The sequence below is a fragment of the Prionailurus bengalensis genome, chromosome C1, assembly GCF_016509475.1.
Source record: "Prionailurus bengalensis isolate Pbe53 chromosome C1, Fcat_Pben_1.1_paternal_pri, whole genome shotgun sequence".
NCBI lineage: Eukaryota > Metazoa > Chordata > Mammalia > Carnivora > Felidae > Prionailurus > Prionailurus bengalensis.
Window position 1 is genome coordinate 140091468 of NC_057345.1, and position 12948 is coordinate 140104415.

Sequence of the window (12948 nt, forward strand, 5' to 3'; positions counted from 1 at the left end):
GGAGTGATGAGAATGGAGGAGAAGGAATGTGGTCAAGAAATATTTAGGAGGGAAAATTCACAAAACATCATGGTGATTGGTTGGAATGTGGAGAGCAAGCAATCAAGGACAACTTTCAGGGTTTCAGCTGGGGTGACCTGGTGGGTGGTGGAGACACTGAAATGGCATTTAGTACAGGGGGGCTGTTGAGTGCATGTGGGGTGCCTGTGGACTATGTTGAACCCATGTCTGACACTGGGAAGAAGTGATATTTGACTACGTAAAAATGGCTGTGATCTCACAGAGATCCTTTGGCCAATTTGAACAGTGGGTTAAGGATTGAACCTCTTGGGCATTTGAATGTTTACCAGAGATAATGAAGCAGATGGGAATAATCAAAAAGAAGGAAGAGAATAGGGGGTCAGGGGAGCAGGGTGTTAGAAACCAAAGGCTAAAAGCTTCCAGAATGGTAAACAGAAGTCCAGTAAGACAAGAACTGAAAAATCTCCATGAAACTGGGCAATTTGGAGGCTATTGGCAACCTTAGTGAAAACCATTTCCAATAAAGTGGCAGGTGTAAAAACAAAGTGGCCATGGGTTGAAGAGTGAATAAGAAGGGAGTAGAGAGTGTTGATACAAATTAGTTTGGTCTTCTTTCTACCCATAATATAAAATTTTCCTGAAAAATAACTGGAAGAATTTTTTAAATGGCAATGATGTGACTGCTTTTTGTAAACAAAGGAAAAGGAGAGAGAAAGTGAGTGAAAAAGGAAGGTGGCATTTGGGTAAGATGATTTAGAGACTGGTTTGGGGCCTGAGTTCATATCCTATTTCCATCACTTCATAGCTGTATGCCCTTGCATATGTTGCTTAACCTCTCTGAGCCTAAATTCTTCATTTCTAAAATGGGCATAGAGGGGCACCTGGGTGGCTCAGTCGATTGAACATCCAACTTCGGCTCAGATCATGATCACACAGTTCATGTTCATGATCACACATTAAGCCCCGCATCGGGCTCTGTGCTGACAGCTCAGAGCAGAGCCTAGAGCCTGCTTCAGATTCTGTCTCCCTCTCTCTCTGCCCCTCCCCTGCTCACACAGTGCCTCTCTCTCTCTCTCAAAAATAAATAAACATTAAAAAAATTTTTAATAAAATGGGCATATTAATATCTACCTCTTAGCATTGTTATAATATAGATCATATAAACACAGTACTTGGCACATGGTAAGTATTTAGTAAACAGCTATTTTTATTATAAAGATACAGGTGAAGCAAATGAAATTATGAGATATTTTTGCCAGTGGAAACATTCTACCACCATATTAGATGTTTAGAATTCTATGTAATCATTTTAATTTTTAATATTCTACAACCAAACTGTATAATAAATATCTTTAAACGTATATGCTTATTACAGCCTAATCACAGAAGAAATATTAACATATTTATTGAAAACATTACTCAGGGTCATTTTATACTTGAAAGAGGAAATAGCTTCATTAAAGAAAAAATTTCATAGCTTTTAGATTTGCTATGATTTTCATCGAAATGAGGATCAAATCTTCTACCTATACTTACACATAAATTTAAAATCTGGCTGGGGCGCCTGGGTGGCGCAGTCGGTTAGGCGTCCGACTTCAGCCAGGTCACGATCTCGCGGTCCTGGAGTTCGAGCCCTGCGTCAGGCTCTAGGCTGATGGCTCAGAGCCTGGAGCCTGTTTCCGATTCTGTGTCTCCCTCTCTCTCTGCCCCTCCCCCGTTCATGCTCTGTCTCTCTCTGTCCCAAAAATAAATAAACGTTGAAAAAAAAATTTTTTTTAATCTGGCAACCTGGTTTTTGTGGAGTTCAAAAGTGATAAAGTGATAAAATACATCCTATTTCCACTTTAAGATCAAGAAATTGTAGTTATGCTAAATTCCTTAAATTCTTCATACTTTCTCTGCGGATTAAGTTTCAGAATCTACGATTCTTGATGTCTAGGTCTCACCCAAATTTGTTCCATTCTACATGAAGCGAGTTGCTTAAATTCTAAACTGACAGTGTAGAGCGACATGTGGTTCCTCATTTTCCTCATTTCTTATACCATTCACAGATGTGTACCTGCCTTTTTCCTTGATTAGTGAAGATAAGGATAATGTGTGACAATATAGGCAGTGAAAAATGGAAGTGGCAATTATCTCCATTAATAACTAGAAATGTCATTATATGAACATCTATTGCTTAATCAAGTAGGTTTTAGAGTGTCCATTAGTAAAAATGTTTATTATTAAATGTCAGCAGGAAATAGAAAATAGTGGATGAAACTCCACAGGGAGGCCCTCTGTACTGGAAGACTGAATTTTGACTAATTATTCATTTCATGAACTCATGGAAATTTTTCTTCCTCTTTTAAGTGCATTCTTCCCTGACCCGACCAGTTAGTGTAAAAATTAGTCTGCAGCTTTAACACCTGGGAGAGTCTCCCTTTACCTCTTGAATCTCATGATGCATTCAAGTAATTTCATGCCCCACCTCTCTGTATTTATTCTCTCTTCCACAAGTAGTCAATTACTTAACTGTTAAGTACTTAAGTTTGTTAAAGGAAAAATAAATTTAGCTTAAATTAATATAAACTCTTTATAAACATTTTAAATATCTTGTTGAAGAAAGAGATCACAAAGTCCTAAATTCTCTCTTTTTTTAAAGTTTATTCATTTATTTTAAGAGAGAGAGAGAGAGACAGGGTGTGTGTGTGCACACGCACAAGTGGAGAAAGGGCAGAAAGAGAGGGAGAAAGAATCGCAAGCAGGCTCAATGCTCAGTGCAGTGCCCAATGCAGGGCTTGATTCCATGAACTGTGAGATCATGTCCTGAGCCAAAATCAGGAGTCAGATGCTTAACTGACTGAGCCACCCAGGCGACCCCTAAATTCTATCTTTTTGTTCAGCAAGTAATATTGAATTATTTTTGTACCTTAATGGTGGTGTTATTGCAATTTTTCATAGGGAAACCTTTTTCATGACTCTTTGAATTTATTACTTTTAAAAACTGTTTGTAGTTAAATATCCATGTTCTTCATTGACAAATTAGAATCGGTTTCACCAGTTCTCCCTATAAAGTCATAAAGTATGGCATAGAAACAGTTGTCATATACTGATTTCATAGGTTTGCTGTAAAGATTAAATGAGATAATGTATATAAAGATTTAACACAACTCTTGGCAAATAGACAATTTTCAATAAATAGTAACAATTCTTGTTATTAAGGTAAAAGTGAGAGAACCAAGATTCTCTAATGGTTTTCTATTGAAATGTTTTACCTTCATTTTAGACATTTAGAACTTTAGGTAGTCAAATATAAACCCATAAGATATTACAATAAAAATCCATAACAAATATCCTTTGAAATGTATATTCATACTTTTAAGTACAAAAGAAATAGGACAAATCTATGTAACATGTTACACAAGGTGTAATAGTGTTAGGCAACTAGGCAATGTATGATACTGTCAAGACCTTTGCCAAACAGCCCACAAATGGGATCCCAATCCAACCCCAGCCAAGCTTACATGACCCCATGGAATCCTGGCATTTGATTCCCACCCCCTCCCCGCCTCCCAGTCACCCAAAATCAGGCTTGGCAAACTCCTCACTGGGAAAGCAACTCAGACCAACTCCATGAGATGCCCATGGTCCCTTAAAATTGGAATAGGTAGGTAAATAAAAGACAGTGTATGAATAGATTATATCAACTTAAACAGTGCCCGAAAACAGTGATAAGGGAGAAAGAGACAAGTTGCAAAGGGCATGTATACCATACCACCCTTGATGGACACCTTTGTGTGTATATTAAACACACACACACACACACACACACACACACACACAAAAGACAGCACTACGTACCATTCATGGATCTATCGTATAAAGTATAAAAACATACTATAAAAAAACACAACATAGTTGCCTTTGGGGAGAAGAGGAGGAGAGAATGAGACTAGGAATTGATAACAAATGGGAACTTCAGCTTTTTTTTTTAATTAAAAAGAAAGGAAATAATAATTTATTATCAGTTTATTTTCAGAAGTGGATTTGTTAGAGGTTAACTTATTCTATGCACTTTTCTGCATTGTTTATATTTCTAAAAATAAATACGAAGAATGTGAAAGCTAGAGGCTAGCCTACAGGCCGGCAAAAGGTAAGGGGTTCCTGTTGTATTGCCCACATAATTTAGTTAAAACCAATACATTAATCTTTTTTTTTCCAGTTAAACTGATTCAAGTTCATATATGTATATCCCAGAATACACAGACGTCGTGTTAGCTTTGGACAGATTTTTTATTTAGGAAGTATGTGGAGCATCCGTGATATGCCCAGCAGTATACTCCTCAGGGTATATGCAGAAACTAAATGTATGAATTGTCTAGTCCCTGTGTATGAGGGTAAAACCTGGTGGGGGCTGTGGTAAACCAAAAGGCCTCATGTAAAGGCATTCCACTAAAGTTCAAATATGTTTTTAAACACGACGTGAGCCAAACTAAATGGGACTATGAGCCAAATTCTTCCCCAACTGCAAATTTCCAATCTCCGTGTACGTGCCGAGGTGAGACTTAACCCTTGGAAAACCATGCTGACAGCCTGCAGCTTTATCTCTGCAGCTTTTCTAGTAATTGTTGTGACAAGATAAATGAAATGAATCAGCTTAGTACTCAGAATAATTGCGTAACTATATGCATAAAAAAGAATAAAGTAAGTTAGTTAGAATAGACAAAGGGTACATAATTACAGAGGTAGATGGTGTGGATTTGCCTGGTTTTAAGTAGTTTGTTGCACAGCTTCCTATAGTTTGAATATACCGTTTTGTGTTATTCAGGCTGCACATGTGTGTAATGCTAGGCTGAGTAGAGAGAAAAAGTCAGATGAGCGATAGACACTCTGAGACACCATTCTTTATCTGTTCAAATAGTTAAGTCACTTTGGTTTTGCAGAAAAGGTGGTGGGCCCAGGAGGGAGCCTTAGGTGTGATAGATTGTTAAACTGTTTCCCACCCAGAACTTGTGCAAGCACCAGGATTTCAGCCTTCACTTGCTCAACTCAGAAGCCGGGATACAGCAGCGAGGGCAGAGGGAGCTCCCTAGTGGCCAGAGTCTGCAGTTCAGCCCCTCCGCCCTCCCCCTGGCCATGCAGCCTGGCTGCCTGAGAAAGACAGGCCAGAACAGGCAGTGCAGGGCAGGCTGGAATCCTGGACGACAGGCTGCGTCTGTGGGAAAAGAGACCCGCGGCCCAGTTTTCTTGCAAAATCATCCGACTGTGGAAGAAGCATGTGGAAAGGGAAAGAATCCATTGTCCCCTATCATGTGCTCCGTTTTTTCATAGTTCTGCGACTTTATTATTAGTATTAAGTGGTGAGAATCCAGGGATGTTTGTCATCAGACTTTTTCAAATGTAAATATAAATTGACTTTCTAGGGTGGAATTGGTGCTTCTGTTTTCTGATTAGGGGATTAAATTGAGACTTTGTTTCCTTAATTTGTTAATCTGGTGTGTTGTTTTCATTAATTCCAGAAGTGGAAAGCTAAATAACCATTTAGAAGCTGCTATTCATGAGGCCATGAGTGAACTGGACAAAATGTCTGGGACTGTAAGTTAATTTATTTTTCCATTATACTATGTTTCTTTGAAAATAAATTGTATTACACTTTTTGGTAAAGCGTCTTCAATATTGACAAGCAACTCACGTAGCAATACTAAATTACTAGGCTCCAAAAAAGACTGATATCAGAAAAGATTCAAAGTAATTTAAGAAAAAATAACCTAGTAGTATTAACTGTGTCTTTTTTCTGAGATAACTTTTGTTTTTCCCACATAACATTCCTTCTAAACGTAAGCAGCAAAAAATAAAGTTCAAACCACAGCTTTATGCATTTAACTCTCTGCACAGCAGTGGCCATTACTGTTGCCTAAATATTCAATAATGCAAATTTCTCTTTGTCCATAGAACCAAAAAAAAGGGGGAGAGGGATATTGAACAATAGGGTCAAGATCAAGAGTGTATCGACCTCTCATTTCCTTTCTATTGTTACCTAAAAAGTAAAATATTTGGCACAAAGTCCTATTGTTAAATTACTGAACATAGTAACCTCTGGTTTTCAAGAAGTTGTGTCTGTTCTTTCTTTACATTTTTACTTAACTGTTCACATAATAGTATCGAATGTGAGAAGTTTCATCATTGTTCTCTAATTCAAACATTGGTGAGTGTAAACACTCAAAATATAATTTTGGTAATTTCTTTTAAAAAATGTGAATTATCCAAGGCTATTCAGCAATGAAAGCTAATTTACTTTCACTCAACACTTTGTGTAAAGTCACCTGGACCCCAGCAACCCATTCAGTGGCTACTTATTGACAGGTATAAGTTATAGACTCATAGAATGTTGGGGTTGGTATGGGCTTTAGAGATGTTGTGATCTAACCCATCGTTTTGCAGATGGATGAATTAAGGCCCTGAGATGTTAAACTTCCAGACAGAATGTAGGAAAGTTCGGAAGCAGGGATCATGAAGTCCAACACCTTCCAAGGCCAGGCAAATACACTAAGTAAAGTGGGTCAGGTGTGAGAAAAAACAGCAATTCAAGTGGATTGAAAAATGCCAACTAGAGGTCAAGGAGGCTACCTTAGAGGCTCAGCACAATAGATACTGTTACTTACTTCAGTCTGGTGCCGGTTGGGGAAGGGCTTTCCACACACAGTCATTCAGAGGCCCAGGTTCTTCTTTCTGTTTCTAGTGTCCCCCATTCCTCAGGGCTTCCAAGTGCTCCTTCATATCATTTGCATGCAGCCCAGCAGGTGAGAGAAGTGAGTATGCACAGGGGTGCCAGGATAGGCTCCTCACTTCTGCTGTTTTCCACTGGACTGACCCCCTCATCTGGCTTTCTTAAGGCAAATGGACTAGGAAATGCATTCTACAATGTGCCCGTTCAGGAAGAAGAGAAAATGGGTTCAGTGAGCCTCTTGCTGGTCTTTGCTGCAGGACATTTGGCCTTTGTGGCCAGCAGACAGTGAGGAGTGATGGGATTGGGGCAACCTGGAGGCCATGCTCTCTCCAGAAGGAATTCCTTCTTCCGTACTCCAGCAGGTCCAAACCTATGGGAAATTATGCCAGAATTGCCGGCTCCTCCAATTTTTCATAAGGTGCCAAGTCTAGAAGTAAAATTCCAACTTTTTTCATGTTGACAACTGTCTTTGTAAACATTGAAACATCATATAGCTATTAAACAAAATACCTTTTCAGGCCATATTTGGTTCACAGATTACCAAGACTTCCTTGCAGCCTTGGATAAAGGCTTCTTTCCTCAATTATAACAAGTTTTCAGTTATTGCTCTTCGTCAGAAACTAGTGGTTTTTAAAAAATGTATATGGACAGGTTAGGAGGAAGAGGCAGTGTGACAAACTTATAAATGTTACTTTTTAAATTTAAGTTTTTAAAACAGCTTTTTGTGTTTGCCTTTGAATAGCATTGGCCTTCGTTGTTATCTTAACATTATTTTAAAACAATTAAGCCAACTTGTAGTGGATCTTGAGAGCTGATTGGGAACATCTCCTAATTATGAATTCTGTGACATTACGTTGGTAACTTTGAAATTGGCTGTGGTACAAGTACGTACACCATGGAAATTGGCATATCCTACACTCGGCTTGTGTCCCTCCACAGGGTACTGGTTGTTAAACATTAGCTACACCACGGCCTTGGGACCATCCTGCCTTTCCTGGGTCTAGGCTTGCCCTCTCCTGTCAGTAACCACATACATTGTGGGGCACCTGATCACCTCCCTAGCACCTGTCCTCTGCCCCTCCAAACCATACCTGCTGTCCGATACCTGGTAACCATGCTCTGCCATGCTCCATGCCTGCTCAATCTGATACACAGCCCTAACTGCTACAGTTTCTGCATTTAGTATACAGAGATGAGTTCATCAGTTACACTTTCCAGACTATACAAGCTCAGATCTGCCAACAGATGGTAGTGATCTTCTATTTTTCACTCTGATTGTTCTCTTAAATAAACTTCCATGGGCTGAGCTGAGTGCATATTCTTACCATCTCTGACCCTTCTTAGTAGTTGTAAAATAAGTCAGGTGATGAAGTAAAGAAGAAAACATGTTTGGTATGTATTTTTGTGCTTTTCTAGACTCTGCTGAAGTTGGCAATCTAGGGATCCCTAACAAAAAGGGCTTCATTTTTGTCTTAAATGCACAGCAGAGGTAGCAACTGCACACGTCATTTCCCACACGTGATGTTCTCTGGTTCCTCCCTTGCGTTCCAGTGTTACAGGTTTGCTCTGCTCATCTGTTCCTAGGACTCCTCATTCCCTGTAGTGACTATGGACAATCTTGGTAAAAATTTTAAATGGCTCAGGAGATCAGTGATTGGAAATGAAAGGTGGAATCTCTTTCCTCCCCTGTTTCTTTGTCAGAAATCGAATGGTGCTTGTACTTTCAACCTTTGTTGTTATTTTTTCCCCACCTCTTTATTTCCAGGTTCACCAAATCCCACAGGGAGACAGACAAATGAGACCCCCCAAACCCAAGAGGAGGAAGATCTCCAGATAACAGGGACTACTCCACCAATGCGCAGTGTTTATTAAAGGAACGTGCACAGATATTATCTCTATATAGGTATTGATATAGCCACTGTTATATCAGTATTTATACTATGGCAGATAGCTACCACCACCACAGGGTGCTAAAAGAAACAGTGATACGATATTTTTTTTTTGATGAGGAAGGATAATGAATGCTGGAAAACCAATCAAAATCCCTGAATGATGAGAGTAATAAATGGTCAAGAGATTACTGAGAAACTTTTTCTATAATACTAAAATTGTGATTATAAGAAATGTCCACATGTTTCTGAAGAATTTTCAATGTTGTATATAGAAAATGCAGAATTTCATGGCGATATCAGAAATGTAAATATTGTACAATATTGTCATGTACAAGCGTACCTAATGCACACTTTATCTTTTATTGTACAAAGAAATAGTGTACAAAATCCTTTGGTTTCTATGGAGTACACCTACCAGAGACTACCAGTGTAAAGTGATAAATAAAAATACAACCTAAATGCTTTTCTATGATAATGTAAAAGATGCTGTTTTTGTATTTAACAGCAGAGAAAAGGCATGACGATGTATTACCTGAATTATGACATACATTGCACACCACCGAGTGTCCATTTCTATTGTCTGTTTGGAATGAACCTTATCCGGAAGCACTGGACCCGATTTCGGGTGCCTAGGAAATCAAAACCTTGCAGATTCCTAAAGGGATGAGGGCTCACAGGTCTAAATTAAGAATTCAGAAACTGCAACCATTTGTTGCATATTTTTTTTACCTAAGTTTTAAAGTAGAATAGGTTTTATAAAAAAAATCTTAGATGGAATATTTTACTCAGTCATTTCTGTAGTTAATGTTTGATAGCCACCTCTTGACTCAGATAGCTTAGGCCTCACCACCATGGATGCTCAGAGTTGAATTTTTTTGGCAAACAATACCGGACAAGATAAAACTCTGTTTCCACACCTGGAGGCAAAAGCCCCCCTTCAAAACCATTATCAGAGGTAAGGTTGATTAGAAGTCAGTTTTCTTGTAGTGGCAAAAAAAAAAAAAAAAAAAAAAAAAAATACCAATCATCACAGCAAGTGTCATAGCCATTCATCAGTATTACTCAAACCAGAAGTGAAGGTGGCTTACAAAATTATTAGCAATGGTAATTTTTTATCAGTATTATGTAACATATCAGATTTATTTTATTTAAAGAATTATTTATACCATTAACAGATTCTTATATATATTAATGTGGCTGAAATGTGCAGGTTAAATCTATTAACCAAATTATTTATATTATATTAAGTAAGAAAAAAAATGTGAAACAAATGTAGAGAGAAAATACTACATTACAAGTATACAAACCTAAAACTGTGAGCCATTGTAAAGTACAAGGTTATTAATAAGAAATGTAGCACAACATGATTTTCCGTCTTTTTTCACGATTTTTGTGGTGGTGGTATAACCCTGTCTCCCACGCACTTGAGAGAAGTTCCAGGCCTCCAGCCTGACTTCAGCTGATGGATTGTCAAAAGAAGGGATCCATTATCCCTTTATTCTTAGAATCACCAGCCCCCACCCCTAAACCCATAAACCCCTAGAGAGCACTCGCTGCCTTGTCCCCTAGCCTGGGGCTCACTCAACAGCTTCATGCTCCGGTTGCCGGGAGCCCTTCAATAGCAGGCTCTGGACCCCCAGATGCCCACCACCTCCACTATCCCTCCTCTCTCATCCACCCCGCATACTCCTCACTCCCACGATGTAGCAGAGTTCCAGTAACTCAGGAAAAAGGAGACCAAGGTCATTCTTCCAGTTGGTTTCTTGGGGCCACAGCACAGAGCACTCCACCAGGGCTCACTTTTGATAGCAACAGCTCTTAGTTCTTCCCCCCAGGGTCTCCTGGGTCTCCTGTGTCTCACTGTACTTTCACTCCCACCCTCACCCCTACCCCACGCCTGATGGAATACAACTGGCACCCAGGCTTCATGGCCTGGAGGCAGGAAACCTTCCTTGTAGGGGTAGGTCCATTTTGTCTTTCATGTAACAGTGGGATTGCCTGCCGGTCCTTCGCGCAGTCGCCCTAAGTAATCTTTTGTGTAGTTCAGTTGACACATCTTTGCGTGTTTGCTATGTTTAAACCATAAATGTCCTTTGTTGTCCCCCCACCGATCTGCTTTTCTACTGTTCTGTCTACATGGTTGTTTTTATTCCCAGATAGATCCATATGCGTGTTTGTGCATGGTGTGTGTCTGCGTATATGTGGGTGTGGATGTGTGTGTTGATACGTAGAAGTTTCTTTAGCCTTTCCTGTCTTTAGAACGAGTTTGTGTCCACCTGGCCTTCTTTTAGATATTTTAAACTAATTAGATGTGTGGTTCCCCACCAATGTATACTTTACATCTGTAGACCATGTAAAGTATGTTTGTGCCCATGATTTCACTGGTTGCTTATGGCTTTGATGTGGCTGCTAGGTGTTGTTGTTCCAGTCCACATGGGGTTTTCCCCCCTCTCTTTTACAGTTATATGGTTTCGTGTAAGCAGTTAATGTAAATATTGTTAGCATTACAGGTCATGCAGTGCTGTAACATTTTTTTAAATGTTGCACCTACTTTACAATTAAAAACTTGGTCACTCATACTTGAATTTTGCCCATAGAGCCATTTCTTTCTCTTTGTATTGAAGCCAATTCATTTTTTAAAAATGAAGGCTAGCCTTTATACATTAGTAAATTTTTTATTTCCTAAAGTAAACTTTTTTCTCCCCCCAACAAATCTGACAATTGAAACAATGAAAAATTTTTGTGCTCCTTCAAAGAACATAATACCCCTCTTGGAAAAGAAAATCTCATTTTATTTTGTGTCCCTTAACAGTCTTAGGAAGCACAACGAGAATAAACTACATCTTTAAGTAGTTTTTAAAGATTATTTCAAACGAATGAAAATTAACTGAGCAGCTCTTGTTTGATTTGTCTCATTTGTAGCATTAAAAGTAATCAGGGTTTTTATTTATTTAAAGGAATATTTTTGGTTTGTAGTTTTCAGTCTCCTTGTGAATGTAAATGCTTTAAGAGCATTCATCCCTTGTGATATCATGGGCCACTTTTACTCTTGTAGTTGGACCCTGACTTTGAGTTATTGGCAATGTCTCTTTTTCAAGTAAACCCCACCTTCATTTTTGAACGTAACACTGCAGAATTGTGGGAACAGCAGAGAGCTGCTATTTTGCTTTCTGTAAGTTTTATGAAGATTCCCAACTGACTTATTCCATGAGGTAATTCTTTTTTCCTTTCAGACCAGGGTAACACATTGTGGGTAACTCCGGTAATCTCTGCAGTTTGCAATGTTCCCTTGTAAGTCACAAGTGGTTTTGCATTGAGATTTTAAAATCTAAGATGCTTCAGATGTTGGTGACATTACTCTTTCTGAAAAGGAAGCCAAGATTCTAGACCTTACCGAAAATATGATACCTTGTTTACTTTGCCCATTGATGCCCAAATGGTGTTTAACACAAGTCTCAAGACTTTTCAATGTAGCGTATAAAATGAGCTGTGCGTTACTTGATTCATTTGGGGGCTATGAAAAAAATAATATCAACAGCCAGAACTGTAATATTGAATTAATTTATCTTTTCTTTCATTCACTCTATCACATTTGCATTAGCCAAAGAGATAAGAACATTAGTAATTCATACGTGTAAACAACCCAGAAGTGAATTTTAAATCCGTGAGCCAAAAAGCAATAAACAACTCAAGCATGGGAAATCCTGCTAACAGTGGGGGGGTCTGATACAGAAAAAATATATAAAAAGCATTATCTTCAAATATGAAAGATTAATTTGTATCTACTGTAAATATGTAATATCAGCCTTATCTGCTTTTATACACACTGTGTGTGTACCTCAGCAACCTTTTATAAACCGGAAAGATGGTTGATTTAATAATTTGTTATGTAAATACAAAGTTGTCTATAAATTGGAAAATTTGATGCCAGATGGCTTCACAATATACAAATGTGTTTTGTAACATCATGCCTTTATGGATTAAGTATAAATACACTGGATTGTCTGTGTAGAAGAGTAGCAATTTACATTTCACCTGCATTTCAAGTGGATATTTTTGTCCAAGTGGTTATCTTCTTAGGACAAGAAAATGACCTGAACATTTTCAATGTGGAAAACAAATATGGTTTTGAAATCACCAAAACTCCTTTTCACACTCAAGCGTCTGTTCAATTCCATACTAAATGCCTTTTATTATATTTCCATAGGAGAGTCCTTGATCCGGGACTGGGACCTACCTAGGAAACCTCCCCAAACTGAATTATTCTGCTTTAGGAACGGGCTGTGCATCTTAATTTCTAAATCATAGGCAAGGGAAGAACCACAG

At 38.5% G+C, this 12948-nt stretch overlaps 1 protein-coding gene across 3 annotated transcripts in view; it reads left to right on the forward strand.

Annotated features, from left to right (window-relative positions):
• Positions 1 to 11207, forward strand: part of MBD5 (methyl-CpG binding domain protein 5) — a 447015-nt gene extending 435808 nt beyond the window's left edge. For all 3 annotated transcript variants that reach the window (XM_043576637.1, XM_043576639.1, XM_043576638.1), the window contains 2 exons: positions 5523 to 5598; positions 8496 to 11207. In XM_043576637.1, the coding sequence (XP_043432572.1) occupies positions 5523 to 5598; positions 8496 to 8567 (148 nt within the window). In that variant the 3' untranslated portion in view covers positions 8568 to 11207. The remainder of the gene's footprint in view (positions 1 to 5522; positions 5599 to 8495) is intronic.
• Positions 11208 to 12948: the final 1741 nt, after the last annotated feature.